The sequence below is a fragment of the Muscardinus avellanarius genome, assembly GCF_963383645.1.
Source record: "Muscardinus avellanarius genome assembly, chromosome: 6".
NCBI classification, from domain to species: domain Eukaryota; kingdom Metazoa; phylum Chordata; class Mammalia; order Rodentia; family Gliridae; genus Muscardinus; species Muscardinus avellanarius.
The window spans coordinates 63,764,840-63,781,258 of record NC_137791.1 but is presented as its reverse complement, the minus strand read 5'-3'; the positions used below and the strand labels follow the sequence as shown (position 1 = coordinate 63,781,258).

At 42.8% G+C, this 16,419-nt stretch overlaps 1 protein-coding gene across 1 annotated transcript in view; it reads left to right on the top strand.

Annotated features, from left to right (window-relative positions):
- Positions 1–1,925: 1,925 nt before the first annotated feature.
- The window catches only part of LOC308264058 (putative E3 ubiquitin-protein ligase HERC6), a gene marked incomplete at both ends in the record, with an annotated part of 70,537 nt that continues 56,043 nt past the window's right edge, over positions 1,926–16,419 (top strand). Inside the window, 5 exons of the mRNA XM_080697201.1 lie at positions 1,926–2,124; positions 6,439–6,598; positions 9,346–9,422; positions 10,329–10,556; positions 13,469–13,563. Of these exons, the coding sequence (XP_080553327.1) occupies positions 1,926–2,124; positions 6,439–6,598; positions 9,346–9,422; positions 10,329–10,556; positions 13,469–13,563 (759 nt within the window). The remainder of the gene's footprint in view (positions 2,125–6,438; positions 6,599–9,345; positions 9,423–10,328; positions 10,557–13,468; positions 13,564–16,419) is intronic.

Below are 16,419 nucleotides of genomic sequence, written 5' to 3'. Positions count from 1 at the left end.
TGGAGCGTGGTGGCGCACGCTTGTAATCCCCACACTTGGGAGGTGGAGACAGGAGGATAGCTCAGGTTCAAAGCAAGCTTCTCTGGCTTAAGAGTCCCTGTTTCTAAATAAAATATATAAATAGGTCTGGGAGTGTAGTCCGGAGGTAGAAGAGTTCCATCCCCAGTACCATTAAAAAAAAAAAATGTTATTTGCTATCCTGGCATTGTGGCACATGCTTGTAATCCCAGTACTTGGGAGGCTGACACAGGAGGATCCCAGGTTCTTGGCCAACCTTAGCTTAGTGAGGCCTTCCACAACTTAGTGAAATGCTGTTTCAAAAATAAAGAATAAGCCGGGCGTGGTGGCGCACGCTTGTAATCCCAGCATTAGGGAGGCTGAGACCTGGAGGATCGTGGTTCGCGGACAGCCTCAGCTACTTAGTGAGGCCCTCTGCAACTCAGTGAGACCCAGTTTCAAAATAAAGAATAAAAAAATAGGGTAGGGGGTGTAGCTCGGAGGTCAAATGCCCCTGGGTTCCATCCCCAGACCCGCAAAAAAAAAAAAAAAGAATAAAAAATAGGGCAAGGGGTGTAGCTCGGAGGTCGAATGCCCCTGAATTCCATCCTCAGACCCGCAAAAAAGAAAGAAAGAAAAAAAGAAAGAAAGAAAGAAAGAAAGAAAGAAAGAAAGAAAGAAAGAAAGAAAGAATAATGCCAGGCGTGGTGGCACAGGCTTGTAATGCCAGCACTTGGGAGGCTGAGACAGGAGGATTGCACAGGTTCAAAGCCAGCCTCAGCTACCTAGTGAGGCTCTCAGCAACTTAGTGAGACCCTGTTTCCAAATAAAGTATAAAATAGGACTGGGAGTATAGCCCGGAGGTAGAAAAGCCCCTGGGTTCCACCCCTAGTACCACAACAAATAAAGAAAGAAAGAAAGAAAGAAAGAAAGAAAGAATAAAAAATAGTGCTGTGGGTATAGCTCAGAGGTAGAATGAACTTCAGTTCAATTCTCAGTACCACAAAAAAGTTATTTTTAAAAATGATTACAGAGAAAATTTTTCCAGCAACAGGTTATATAAAACAAATTCTTCTTAAATGATAGAAACATGTTCATGGATAAGATTGGGAGTATTTTCATGAACATTGGTTTTAGGGTTAGCAGAAGTCCCTTATCTTGTCTGGGACTATTGGAAATGCAGATCTAATATGTAAACCTCACCCCAAAATGTGGGGATGTGGGGATGAGTGTACGTGCTTTATCATTTCAATAAAGCATTCAAGCATTCTTCTTCTTCTTCTTCTTCTTCTTCTCCTCCTCCTCCTCCTCCTCCTCCTCCTCCTCCCCCTCCTCTTTCTTCTTATGGTACTGGGGGTGGAACTCGGGAGCTTTTCTACCTCCAGGTTATACTCCCAGATATATATTACTGGGAGATATATATATATATATATATATATATATATATATATATATATATATATATATATATATACTGGGGGGAACCCAGATGCTTTCTGTTGCTTCCAGGCTATACTCCCAGACCTTTTTTATATTTTATTTGGAAACAGGGTCTCACTAAGTTGCTGAGAGCCTCACTAAGTAGCTGAGGCTGGCTTCGAACCTGTGCAATCCTCCTGTCTCAGCCTCCCAAGTACTGGGATTACAAAGCATGTGCCACTACGTCCAGTTTATTCTTTATTTTGAAACAGGGTCTCACTGAGTTGCAAAGGACCTCACTAAGTAGCTGAGGGTGTCCTCGAATCCTACTGTCTCCGCCTCCCAAATGCCACTATGCAGGGCTAAGGCATACAAAAGTTAAAAAAAAAAAAAAAAAAAAAAAGATGACGTAGTCCGGAGGCAGGGTGAGCCCGGAGGGCGGCTGAACAACCCATCCTCTGGGACTCCGGAAATCAGCGCGGCCGGGCGCAGGGAGCCTGCGGGGCGAGATGTACTTCCACTGGGGCGACCGCTCCAGGGGGCCTCAACGCCGGCGGCCGGCGGGCAGGAGCCGCGAGGGGCTGCAGCAGGCGGCCAGCGGGGAGCGCCACTCGCTGCTGCTGCTGGCCGACCGCACCGTCCACTCGTGCGGGGACAACAGCCGGGGCCAGCTGGGCGGGAGGGGAGTGCAGAGCCGGGAGCAGCCAGGTGAGCCGGGACCAGGTGCGGGGCTGCGGGTCGCGGGGATGCGGGGATGCCCGGAGCCATCGCTGGCAACAGCCTTGGGGTAAAGGTACATCAGCGGCCAGGGCCAAAGAGCTCCACTTTCGTTTCCCAGCAAGCCCGGGGTTGTTTCGGTTTCCAGCTCAGCATGAGTGGGAAACTGAGAATCGAAACTAACCTGAACCTCTGGTCCGGACAGAGATGTGGTCCTTCCCCTTGACTTTCCATACAATCTTTGCCTGCAGAGTCAGCCTGCCTTCCGAATGTGGTGTGTGGGTTGGACACCTTGAAACTAGCTCAGAAATTCCGCGGGACATCTTTTCTCTTTAAAATTTAAAAATATAGAACAGCATTTGTACCATTATTGAGGATTGTAGAAACAGAAAAAAATCGCCTGTAATCCCAACACCCAAAGACAGTTCCTATATGATGTATGTGTGGTGCTGGGGATGGAACCCAGGGGCATTCTACTTTCAAGATACACTCCCAGCCCTATTTTATTTTTTATTTGAAACAGAGTCCCACTCAGTTGCTGAGAGTTTCCCTAAGTTTCCAGAGCTGGCTTCAAACCTGTGATCCTCCTGTCTTAGCCTCCCAAGTACTGGGCATACAGGCGTGCGCCACCACACCTGGCAATTTCTAATATTTTGATGCATTTCCTCAGTATCTTTTATCTATGTTTATTTTTTATCCTTATTTTAAAAATCACTCTATTACCCAGTTTTGAAGATGTAGTATTCACAAAACTCTGTAGCTTGTGTTTTTTATTATGTTTTGTTTTGTTTCTGGCACTGGGGACTGAATCCAGAGGCATTCCACCTCCAAGTTACACCCCCAGCCCAACTTTTTTCGGTTGATGAGAGTCTCACTACTTGCTGAGGCTGTCATCTAACCTGCGATCCTCCTATCTCATGATCCCAAATACTAGGATTACAAGCATGCACCACCAGGTCCAGCTATTTTTAACAAATATAATAATGCAATGAATATGTTCTCTTATGTACTTTTTGAAACTATATTCTGAATTGCTGTATAACAGTCCAGGTTCTGAGAATACCACAACTTAGTTATTATCCTTTTGTGGAAATTAGGCTATTTCCCATTAGGGATTTTATAAATAATATGGATTGACATTTATGAAAATAAATATTTGACCATATTTCTGATTATTTGTTTAGAATAATTTCATAAGATGTGTGGATAATATAAACTTCCTCTACTCTCAAGTTTCAGTGCCTGGGGCCTGCAAATTTAACTGATCAGAGAACAATTAACAGGAGAACAAAAGCATATAATTCTTATCTTTTACAAGAAGGGTAATTTACATGCATGAGAATTCACAGAAATGAAACTCAAAGAGGCACTTAGATTCAGGAGCTTGTAAATTATATTTAACAAAGGGAAAGAGGTTGTGACTTGAAGAACTGATAAATTGTGGGGAAAGAACTAGAAAATGTATAGGAGAATTACTTGGGACAACCTAGATGGAACTGGATCTCACTATGTTACTAGGCCAGGCACACACAGGCTGGTCCCACGTGGCTCACTCTGATGTGGAACATAAAGAGTCGATCCCATGTAGGTTGAGAACAGAACAGTGATTAGCAGAGGCTGAGGAGAGCGGTGTGGGGATGACGGCTACAAGATTGTATGCCGTCGTCTACAGGATTGTATGCCGTGTGTGCGTGCATCCTCTATCAAGGATTCTCCGTGATGACAAGTGTTATTTAGTAAGGGTTGTCTGCACCAAGGTGAGTTTGTGAAGACAACCCTCACTAAAACAACATTTATCTTAGAGGATGAGAGTCGATCTTACTGGTACAGCAAGAAAACACATTCACAAAGGGAAATTAATTCCTCGCTTTTAGGTGAATGTGAGGGGACTAAGAACTCTTCCTTCATCTGTTGATTCTTCTTTTTTGGTACTGGGGGTTGAAACCCAGAGCATTCTACCTCTCAGTGACACTCCCAGCCCTTTTGAATTTTTATTTTGAAACCAGGTCTCTCTAGGTTGCTTGGGGTCTTGCTACATTGCCGAGGCTGGTCTTGAACCTATAATCCTCCTGTCTCAGCCTCCCAAGAAGTAGGATTATAGGTGTATGCCACCATACCCAGATCAAATCCATAAAAATTTACTGACACGTTAGGAAAAAAGTTAAAATTGGCTTGTAGGAGAACTGCAGATTTGCCACCACCCTCGGCAACTTAGTGAGGCCCTCCACAACTTAGACTCTGTTTCAACATAAAATAGGGCGGGGTGTAGCTAGGATGGAATGTCCCATTCCGGGGTTTAATCCCGGTAGCCTACAACACACACACACACACACACACACACACGCACGCACGCACGCACGCACACGCGCACACACACACACAGATACAAACTTATATGCACATATCTCTTGGTGTTTTCCCTCTATTCCTGTCCTCCTCCATCCTCCCTCTCTCTATATGTTGGTGACACTGCTAATGAAACATGTATGGGTGTAGCCTATCTGAACTGAGAAGCATATTATTTTTACTCTTGATTGAGAGAGGATCTACTATCTGCCTCTCACACCTGTGCAGCAGGCTCCCAGCTGCTCTTGTCCTAAGCACGGCACTCTGGGAAGGCAGAGGAGCGGAGCAGGGAGGCCCTGCCTTCTCTCCAGGTCCCTTTATTTCACTGGCTTTGCTGCCGCTGGCATAGAGAAACATGTGGTCAAGCATCATAGTCCCTACAGGGTCCCCCTCTACATTGCTCACCTTTTGAGCAGCTGTTAAAAAATAAGCCTAGGTACATTAGCATTTTTAAGTGTATTTGAGATTTAGTAATTCAAGAACTGGGCAGCACAAGACCTCAAGTGGTTAGGCTTCACCAAGGGGGTTTGAGGGATTCTAGAGGAGAACTTTTATCAGGTGTTTGAAAAAGGCAGAGAAAATCATGGTCAAGTGGAAAGTCCCAAGTTAGAGACTGATTGGCACTTCTGATTGTTTAAGTCTCTAGTTAGAAGTCAGTTGATAGTTTTGTTGTTTTTTGTTTGGGGTGTTTTTTCTTTTCTTTCTTTCTTTTTTTTTTTTTGTGTGTGTGTGTTACTGGAGGTTGAGCCCAGGGTCCTTCTACCTCTGAGCTACACCCACAGCCCTTTTTATTTTTGTTTGGAAACAAGGTCTCCCTAGGTTGCTGAGTCTTTCTAGGTTATAGAGGTTGTCCTTGAACCCATGACCCTCTCACCTCAGCCTCTTAAGTACTAGGATTATAAGTGTGCCCACCATGCCCGGCTTGATTGTTAGTGTTTGATAGGTCAAACTTAAGTTTCATTCTTAGGCTTTGACCATCACTCTGAGCTGGGTTTCAGTTTGCTTACACGGGAATACAGGGTACTGGGGCATCTCAGCCAAGAGGTGTTGTAACACTCACCAGGCATGGCGGCACATTCTGGTATTCCCAGTATTTGGGTGTTAAGACAGGATTATCTCAGGTTTGAGGCCAGCCCCTGCAATTTAGTGAGACTCTGTTTCAAAATAAAAAATAAAATGGGCTGGGGATGTAGCAAACTGAAGCTGGGCATAGTGGCATGCACCTGTAGTCCCAGTATGTGGGAAGCTGAGAAAGGAAGATCACAGGTGTGGACAGCCTCAGCAACTTAGTGGAGACCCTGTTTCAATTTAAATATATATATATATATATATATATATATATATATATATATATATATATAATGTTTTTAAATGACTGGGGTTGAGATTAGTCAATCAGAAAAAGTGAAGTCGTATGTTTTCCCTAATATGTGCAAACTAGGGAGTAACTGGGATACCAGAGGGACTCCAGATAATGGAGGAAAAACCTCAGTGGAGCCAGGGAGGTGGTCTAAGGGAAAGGGATGGGGAAGAAGGAGGTTCATTAATGGAAATACTGCCACTGACTGTGTATATATGTGAATAAACCATCATCAATCTCAGTACTCTGTATTGGGGAGGAGCACCAGGTGCTGTGTGCATGGATGTCACTATCAACATGATTTACATTATGATGTGAGACTGTAATGCCACAAAAAAGCACTTTAAAAATAAAAAGAAATAAAGGGCTAGGGTTGTTTCTCAGAGGTAGACTGCCCCTAGGTTCAGTCCCCGACAGCAAAAAACAAACACACACATTGAATTTATTTCCTTCCGACCTGTAGCACAGACTTTAGGATTTGATTGAAAAGACAGTTGGAGGAGATAAGGAATCCGGACCCTTTCTTAAGAAGAAAAGTGTGTTGTCTTGAGCTTGTTAAATTAATGATGGGGGCATTTTGTTGTGTTTTGATTCTAAAGAGCCCATTCAGGCCTTGAAAACACTGCGCATCGACCTGGTGAGCTGTGGGAAGGAGCACTCCCTCGCTGTCTGCCACCGAGGAAGGGTCTTCGCGTGGGGAGCTGGTTCTGAAGGGCAGCTGGGTACTGGAGAGTTTAAGGAAATAAACTTTACACCTAAGTAAGTATTTTAGCCCACTCTTTCGTTTGTTCAGTATTTTTGAGTACCGTGTGCCAGGCACCAGGCAAGATGCCAGGACACAAAGGACACTGTGATGAACACAGGCCCTAAACCAAGGATTACGTTGTCAGGAGGGAAGCATTGTTTGGAGTCCCATGGAGGAAAGGGGCAGAGTGGAACGAGCTGTGACCCTTTTGCTTTTCTTCCTTCCTATCTTCTGGGAATTGAATCCAAAGGTATCCTGCCTTTGAGGTAAACCCCAACCCTTTTTATTTTATTTTATTTTTATTAATTAATTAATTATTTATTTATTTTATTATTTTTTGTGGTACTGGGGTGGGTGGAGCGCAGGGGCTTTTCTACTTCCAGGCTATACTCCCAGACCTATTTTATATTTTATTTAGAAACAGGGTCTCACTAAGTTGCTGAGAGCCTCAGTAAGTAGCTGAGGCTGGCTTTGAACCATGCAATCCTCCTGTCTCAGCCTCCCAAGCGCGGGGATGACAAGCGTGCGCCACCACGCCCAGCCTAGCCATTTTTATTTTTTAAAACAGGGTCTCACTTTGAGGCTGGCCTCAAACCTGTGGTCCTCTTGTCTCAGCCTCCCAAGTACTAGGATTACAAGGTGTAACACCATGCCTAGCTCTTTTGATCTTTAATCTCATCTGTTGGCGTGTAACTATAGAGATCCACTTGGATTCCCAGAATGAGTACATTGTGTGTGTGTGTGTGTGTGTGTGTGTGTGTGTGTGTGTGTGTGCGCACGCGCGCGCGCGAGTCTGGGTATGAAACCCAGGGGCATTCGACCACCGAGCTATACCCCTAGCCTTTATAATTTATTATTATTATTACTATTATTATTATTATTATTGTTATTGTGTGTGTGTGTGTGTGTGTGTGTGTGTGTTACTGGAGGTTGAGCCCAGGGTCCTTCTACCTCTGAGCTACACCCACAGCTCAGAGGTACTGGGGTTCCTGGTACTGGGGTTCCTAGAAGCCCTTCTACCTCCGGGCTACACTCCCAGACCTATTTTATATTTTTTTTATTTTGGAAACAGGGTCTCTTAAGCCAGTGGGGCTGGCTTGGAACCTGCGTGATCCTCCTGTCTCCGCCTCCCAAGCGCGGGGATTACAAGCGTGCGCCACCATGCCCGGCTCCTGGCCTTATTTTTTATTCTTTATTTTTTGAAACAGGATCTTACTAAGTTGCAGAGGTCCTCACTAAGTAGCTGAGGCTGTCCACAAACCACGGTCCTCCTGTCTTAGCCTCCCGAATGCTGGGATTACAAGCGTGCACCACCATGCCTGGCATGAGTACATTTTTTTTTAGAGAGGATGTGGGGAAATCAGGGCTGTAGATTGAACTCAGGGCCTCATGCATGCTAAGTAAATGCTCTATCACTGAGCTCCATTCTCAGCTCCAAGATCATTTTAAAATAAAACCATTTGAACTATGAAAGATAAAGAAAGAAATCTTATCTGAGCATCCTTTATCTAAAGAGGTCCTTCCAAAACAATAGTTGCCACTAACCATTTTATGTAGTTTTTTCCTGAAAATTCAGCTGCCATGAAGTAGACTGCCTGTTACTTTACCATCATGAAGCCAAAAAACCCCCTATACTTTCCCATTGAAGACCTAAAGTATGTTCGCCTTTACTATAGCAATAGTAAGCATACATGTAAATAAATATTGTCTTTTCTCCTGTTAATCTATATATTATCAGCTAATTGGCAAGCCCTCAAACATAGGACTCAAGTTGGAAGAGGAAGTTTTCTACCTAACACAAACTTTTGGCTTACTCTAAGTCACTTGGTCCTGATATTTTACTGTAAACTGGGGGGATATCTCACATTTCCTCAAAAACACCTTCCCAGGACAAGTGATATGGCAAGCGGTCAGCTCTGAACTGTGTATTCATGAATTACACACTTAGGGGATTTTCAAATCATGTACTAATTCTAAGAAGTAGCCTTTCCATAAAAATCACTTTTGCTTAAACACAGTTTTAGATTTTGTTCATGTACTTTTAATTTATTTGTATATGTTGATGTCATGTTAAAACAGTTTGATATGATTTTATGTGTGCCTACTGTTCTGAATATCACAATGAAGAAATTCAATGAGGTGCAGGTAAACAGCAGGAGTAACTACAGCTCTTTTTGTGTGCGTGCGTGCGTGCGTGCGTGCGTGCGTGCGTGTGTGTGTGTGTGTGTGTGTGTGTGTACTGGGGGTGGAACCCAGGGGTATTCTACCTCAGAGCTACACTCCACGGCCCTGTTTTTTATACTCTTCTAAAGAAAATGCCTTGTCATCTAATTAGCAACATAAAGGACATGAAGAGAAGCATGGTAGGTCCACATAATGTCCTTACATACTATCCAGAAAACCAGAGGGAGAGAGCAGGCCTGTGAGAGCCGGTGGGAGAAGAAGACCCTGTGAGCCTTGACTCTGGTCTGGCACCGATGAGGAAGAGACATGAGAGGTGTAGAGAAAGTGGGAGAACCCCAGTGCTCCCCGCCCCCCAGGATGGGACAGAGTAGGGTCTGCAGGCCGCTGGTGAAATCACTCCTCTAGGGAAAAAGAAAAAATATTTGAGGACTTTGGAATAAAGGTGCTACAGAAATACAAGATAATAAAGTGTTTTGTTTTTTCTTGTACTCGGGATACTTTTAAAGATTTGTAGTTCACCTGGCAACCCCCCCCCCCCGAATAAGGATTAATCAATTTTGTATTTTTTTTATTGCAGGAAAATAAAAGCTCTGGCTGGTATAAAAATAATACAGGTTTCCTGTGGACACTATCACTCCCTGGCATTATCAGCTGGTAAAAAAAATATGCTTTTAAAATCTCTGCTATTAGGAAGTTTTTGAATATAAATGATAATTTTGGATTTTTAATTAAGTCATGATTTATGATTCAACCCAGGGGTTTTTTATTTCATAGAGCATAAGTTGGTGGTGAAGATATGAGTGGTCTGCAAATTCTAATGCCTGTACTCTATGTTTTTGAAGGAATTTACTTTTCTTCTAGGACAATGAGTAAAGAAGAAAAATTATATTATATAATACCTTAAAGTCCAATAAAAATTATTTTTGCCTTATTTATATACTATTTTGAATTCTGTCCTGTGCTTTTGTGCATGTTGATGTTCAGAGTTCTTTTATTTATTATTTTTTGTGGTACTGAAGGTGGAACCCAGGGGCTTTTATACCTCCAGTCTATACTCCCAGACCTATTTTTTATTCTTTATTTGGAAACAGGGTCTCACTAAGCTGCTGAGAGCCTCACTAAGTAGCTGAGGCTGGCTTCGAACCTGTGTGATCCTCCTGTCTCAGCCTCCCAAACACTGGGATGACAAGCGTGTGCCACCACATCAGGCTTAAGTCCATGACATTTTAATTTGTCAATTATAGCCGGGCGTGGTGGCGCACACTTGTCATCGCAGCATTCGGGAGGCTGAAACTGGAGGTTTGCGGTTCACAGACAGCCTCAGCTACTTAGTGAGGCTCTCCACAACTTAGATCCTGTTTCAAAACAAAGAATAAAAAATAGGGCAGGGGTGCTCGGAGGTCAAATGCCCCTGGGTTCCATCCCAAGACCCGGAAAAAATAATTGTCAATTATAGTTCAACAAAGCTGCAAAAAGGACTTGTAGAATTAAGGTAGTAAGTTTTGAGTTTGGTATTAAAATGTGCAGGCAGTTCTAAATTTCTCTTCTTTATTTTTGTAGACAGCCAAGTATTTTCATGGGGAAAGAACAGCCAAGGTCAGCTGGGCCTGGGCAAGGAGCTCCCCTCTCAAGCCCTCCCACAGCGGGTGAGGTCCCTGGAGGGCCTCCCCATGGCTCAGGTGGCTGCAGGAGGGGCGCACAGCTTTGCCCTGTCTGTCTGTGGGACCTCCTTTGGCTGGGGAAACAACAAATCTGGGCAGCTGGCCCTCAGCGGGAATAACGTTCCAGGTGAGGAGCTGGTCTCATCTTGCAGTAAATTGTTCTTTCTTTCTAGCTGGGAGACTAGCCCAGCAAAGGGCAGTCTCAAAGGTGAAAACAGTGGTTCTCAAACTCAGACATATTAAAACTCCCTAGGGAGCTATATTAGTTTCCTATTGTAGCAGAAACTACCACAAACCTAGTATCTTAAAACAACACAGATTTATTCCTGATTTTTTTCCCTCTTTGTGGTGCAGGGCCATACACATGCCAGACAAGCGCTTTACTGGTGATCTACATTCGCAGCCCTTACATGCATACTTATTATCTTATAGTTTTAAAGGTCAGAAGTCTGACTGGGTCTCAACTGGTCTAGCATCAAGGTGTTTGGGGTGCAGGGGAGAGGGGTGCTGCCTTCCCCTTTGAGGTGCTGGAGCAGGAGAACCCACTTTGTCACATTTTCCATTTTCCAGAGGCCACCTGCATTAACTCAGCCTCTTTCTTCTAGCAGCAATGGCTGATAACATGTTTTTGTTGTTTTTGTTTTTTTTTTAATCTCATTACTCTGAGATTGACGCCTCTGCCTCCTTCTTCCTCAGTGAAAAAACCCAGCAGGGGAGCAGTGATGCAGGTTTGTCATCCCAGTGCTTGGACAGCTGAAACAAAAGGATCCGCTCAGCAGTGTCACAAGATTCTTAGCAACCTAGCAAGGCCCTGTTTCAAAATAAAAAATAAAGTAGGGTTATAAGCATGCGACACCACAACCCCAATAAATATATGTTTATATATATAATAAAGTAGCATAAGGGTACAGCTCAGAGGTAAAATGCCCCTGGGTTCATTCCCCAGTACCAGAAATAAAATAAAAGGGCTGCAGCATCTTTTGGAGGTTCAATCCGTAGAACCAAAAAAAGAAAGAAGAAGAAAAAAAAAAAAGAAAGAAAGAAAGTGCCGGGCGTGGTGGCGCACGCTTGTAATCCCTGCGCTTGTGGGGCTGAGACAGGAGTATTGCACAGGTTCGAAGCCAGCCTCAGCTACTTAGTGAGGCTCTCAGCAACTTAGTGAGACCCTGTTTCCAAATAAAATAGAAAATAAGTCTGGGAGTATAGCCCAGAGGTAGAAAGCCTCTGGGTTCCACCCCAAGTACCACCAAAAAAAAAAAAAAAAAAAAAGGAAGGAAGGATTGCTAATCATTTGACCTCAAACAAGGAGATGAGCCTGGATTACTGGATTATCCAGGGAGATCCAGTGTAATCATAAGGGACTGAATCCAGAGACATTTTACCTCCAAGCTATATCAACAGCTCTTTTTATTTTTGAAACAGAGTTTCACTAGATTGCTGAGTCTCACTACATTGCTGAGGCTGTCCTCAAACCTGAGATCCTATCTCAGCCTCTCAAGTACTGGGATTACAGGCATTTACTACCACATCCAGCTCAGCAAGGTTAACTCTATCTGCTTAATTAATTCCCATTTGACATGAAACCTAACATATCCTTGGCTCTGGGATTAGACCATGGGAGAGCACTTTTCTTTGGGAGGCCATTATTCTCACCATCATAGGACTCTCTTTAAAAATCTTAACGTCAGCCTGGCATGGTGACACACTTGGACAGCTGAAACAGGAAGATTGCAGGTCTGAAGCCAGCCTCAGCAATTTAGCGAGATTTTCAGCAATGTAGCAAGACCTTGTTTCAAAACAAAAAATAAAAAGGGTTGAAGGTATAGCTCGTTAGTAGAATGCCCCTGGGTTCAATTCCCAGTACCACAAAACAAAACAAAACTGGGTATAGTGATGCTCGTCAGTACTTGGGAGACTGAGATAGGAGGATCACAAGTTTGAGGACAGCCTCAGCAATATAACAAGACTCTAAGCAACCTAGCAAGACCCTATTTCAAAACAAAAAGGAGTAAGGGTGTCACTGGAAGAATGCCTCTGGGTTCATTCCCCAATAACACACACACACACACACACACACACACACACACACACACACACACATCGACACCCAGGTTGAACCTCATACCAATTAAATCAGAATGTCTGGAGAAAGCCAGCCTTCTGTCGTTGTTAACCATCCCCCAGGTGATGTTCGAATGTGCAGAAAAGTTTAGAAACCACTGAACTAGAAGAATACTAGTTTAGAAGAAATGATGAGTTCTTCTAAACAAAAACTCCTCTAAACAATCAGTTCTTCTAAAAACAACAGGCATTGAGAAGTATCCAAGCACCCTGTCCTCCCTGTCCAATTCTTTGCATTTGACCAGTGTGCAGCACCTATTATGTGCCAATACAGTGCCGAGCACTTACATCCATTTTATTTAACACTCTCAACACGAGGTAGGTTCTCTTATTACCGCAGTCACTCTTACCTGTTTGTGCTACAATGAGATGGAAAGGAAGGCAACGTGACAACAATGTTATTAGAAGTGAGTCTTAAAGCTTAGCTTTCTGATCAGTAGCCCCAGACTTTCCATAAGATTAAACAGCTTCCATAAATAAATGCTGGAAGAACAGATGGGGTTTTTTGTTTTTTTGTTTTTGTTTTTGGTGGTACTGGGGGTGGAACCCAGGGACTTTCTACCTCCGACCTACCCACCCCCCAGCCGTATTTCATACTTTATTTGGAAACAGGGTCTCACAAAGTAGCTGAGGCTGGCTTCAAACCTATGTGATCCTTCTGTCTCAGCCTCCCAAGCGCTGGGATTACATGCGTGTGCCGCCGCGCCCGGCTCAGAACAGATGTTTCTTGATTTGTTGTTTGTTTGTTTGTTTCCCAAAGCAGAGTTTTCTCTCCATTTTGTACTTCTGATTGTGCCCAACTTTAAGATTATCTTCATGAATTATAAGATGATGAAACACAAAAGGTATAAAATATAAAAACTCATGGAATTCTGAATCTGTTTCTCATTCTCTAGAAATTCTGCTTTCTTTCAACAGTGGAAACCTACAAGCCTCGATCCATTGGTGCCCTGAAGGATCTAGGTGTGGTTTATATCAGCTGTGGTTATGCGCATACTGCAGTGCTTACCCAGGTACTCCAAAATATGTTGCTATTCTTTAAAATCCCAGAGGAATATTAACAAGGGACTTGTGATAATTGTTACTGAAAACAAGGTATTGAGGCCATCCAGGCTATTACTAACTACTCTTAGACAGGGTGGCTTATAAACAAGAGATATTTATTTCTCACAGTTATGAATACTGAAAAGTCTAAAATGAAGATGCCACCAAGTTTATGTCAAATAAAGGTCAATTTTTGAGCTCACATTCGGTCAAATATATGCTGTACAGAAGCAAGGAATCTCCCCTTAATCCTCTTTCCTAAGGTGACTGATCTCACTTTTAACAATTCTGTCTTCGTGACCTTTCTACCAAAAGTCCCATCTCCTAATACTGTCATACTAGGAGTTAGGATTTTAGCATATAAATTTTAAGGAGACGTAAATGTTCAGACTACATAGCATAAAATGTATGTCAATAAGTAGACATATCTAGTCAGTGAGCAAATATCTCAAGAGAAGTGAATCAAATATAAATTGTGAGATTTTTAAGATCTCATAATAAAAGCTAATTTCAACTTTATTAAATATGTTCAGGTACTTACTAAACTAGATTAAAGTAAGAGCAAATTATCTTAGCAGTTATTCATATATGATATAGTTCTGCAGATATAAATAATTTTGAGCCAGGCGAGGTGGTGCATGCTTGTAATCCCCACGCTTGGGAGGCTGAGACAGGAAGATCACTCAGGTTCAAAGCCAGCCTCGGCTACTTAGTGAGACCCTGTTTCCAATAAAAGTATAAAATAGGTATGGGAGTATAGCCCGGAGGTAGAAAAGCCCCTGGGTTCCACCTCCAGTACCATAAAAATAAATAAATTAATAAATAATTTTGAAAGCTGCAAAGTAATTTTTATAGTTTTCGATAGCCCATTTCACAGACTGGAACATACTTCATTTAATTTCTTGCTCAGCACAATTATGACCCAGTTTCATGAATGTTTTCCTCTACTTTTTATTCTAATCATAATACACTTCAGTGGGATGGAGTTTTACCAGAGCCATAAGGAATAGACTTAAAAACTATTTGTATAATTGAATTGTTTTGGAAAACTGCATGATGCCCTAGATGATATTTATTTACTTATTCATGTATCTTACACATGTGCGTGCGCACACACATACACAAACCCATACCTGCACATATATTTTTTTCATCACTGGGAATCAAAACCAGGCTCTCTCACATGCTAGGCAAGTGCTCTAACACTGAGCTACATTTCCAGCTGACCAAATTATTTTTGTTGTTGTGTTTTCTTTCCTTTTTTTTTTTTTTTTGGTGGTACTGGGGGTAGAACTCAGGGGCTTTCTACCTCCAGGCTATACTCCCAGACCTATTTTATACTTTATTTGGAAACAGGGTCTCACTAAGTTGCTGAGTGCCTAACTAAGTAGCTGAGACTGGCTTTGAACCTGTGGGATCCTCCTCAGCCTCCCAAGCACGGGGATCAAGTGTGCCCCACCACGCCTGGCTTTTTTTTATTTTAAAAGCATGTTTTAAATTAGAAAACCCTTAACTCTTTGAAGCTAGAGGTTTTTTTTTTTGTTTGTTTTTTGTTTGTTTGTTTGTTTGTTTGTTTTGGTGGTACTGGGGTTCCTGGAAGCCCTTCTACCTCTGGGCTACACTCCCAGACCTATTTTTACATTTTTGTCTGGAAACAGGGTCTCCTAAGCCAGCAAGCGCAGCTGGCTTCCAACCTGTGCGATCCTCCTGTCTCTGCCTCCCAAGCACGGGGATTACAAGCGTGCGCCACCACACCCGGCTACTAGAGTTGTTTTTAATCATAAAATCATCTTTCAGAAAAAGAGCATTTTCAAGAAAATGTACAAATAAATAAAGTAACTCTACACATAAATGTCAGTGTTACTCTTTTTATTTTACTTATTTATTTATTTTGCAGTACTAAGAACCCAGGGCCATTCTACCTCCAAGCTATACCCTCAGCCCTATTTTTTATTCCTTATTTTGAAACAGGGTCTCACTGAGTTGCAAAGGGCTTCACTAAGTAGCTGTGGCTGTCCTTGAACCATGGTCCTCCTGTCTCAGCCTCCCAAATGCTGGGATTACAAGCATGTGCCACCATGCCTGGCTCTTTTTTCTTTCTTTCTTTTTTTTTTTTTTCATGGTCCTGGAGATTGAACCCAGGAGCATTCATATTTCAAGATACACCCCAGCCCAATATTTTTATTCCTTATTTTGAAACAGGGCCTCACTAAGTACCTGAGGCTAGCTGAAACCTGGATCCTCCTGTCTCAGCCTCCCAAGTACTAAGATTACAAGCGTGCACCACTAGGCCTGGCTTCAGTGTTACTCTTGAATCAGTTAGTTTGTCCATCCATTCATTCTGTCAGCACTTAATAGTCGCCCTGCCAGTCAGCTTTCCGCTGCTGTGACAAAATACCTGAGAAAGTCCATTTATTTTATTTTTATTTTTTAATTTTTTATTGGTACATTGTAGTCATACATCATATTGGGGTACAAGATGGTAGTGGTATACATGCACAAATCAGAAAGTCAATTTTAAAAGAAAAGGACTACTTTGGCTCATAGTTTTAGAGGTTTTGTTTCACGGCCACTCAGCTCCATTGTTTCTAGGTCTGTGATGAGGCAGAATATGGTGTTGGGGAACCTATGGTGGAGGAAAGCTGCTCAGCTGCTGTCAACAGGGCAGCAAAGGGAGACTAGCAAGAGCTGGGGCAGTCTCCAGTGACCTGTTTCCTCTAATTAGGCTCACCGCCCCTTACCAGAAAAAGTACTCAGGACCCCGTTGGATGGTTCCACCACCCCCTTAATTTTATTCAATGTCCCCCAAGGCTACTAGCATTGCT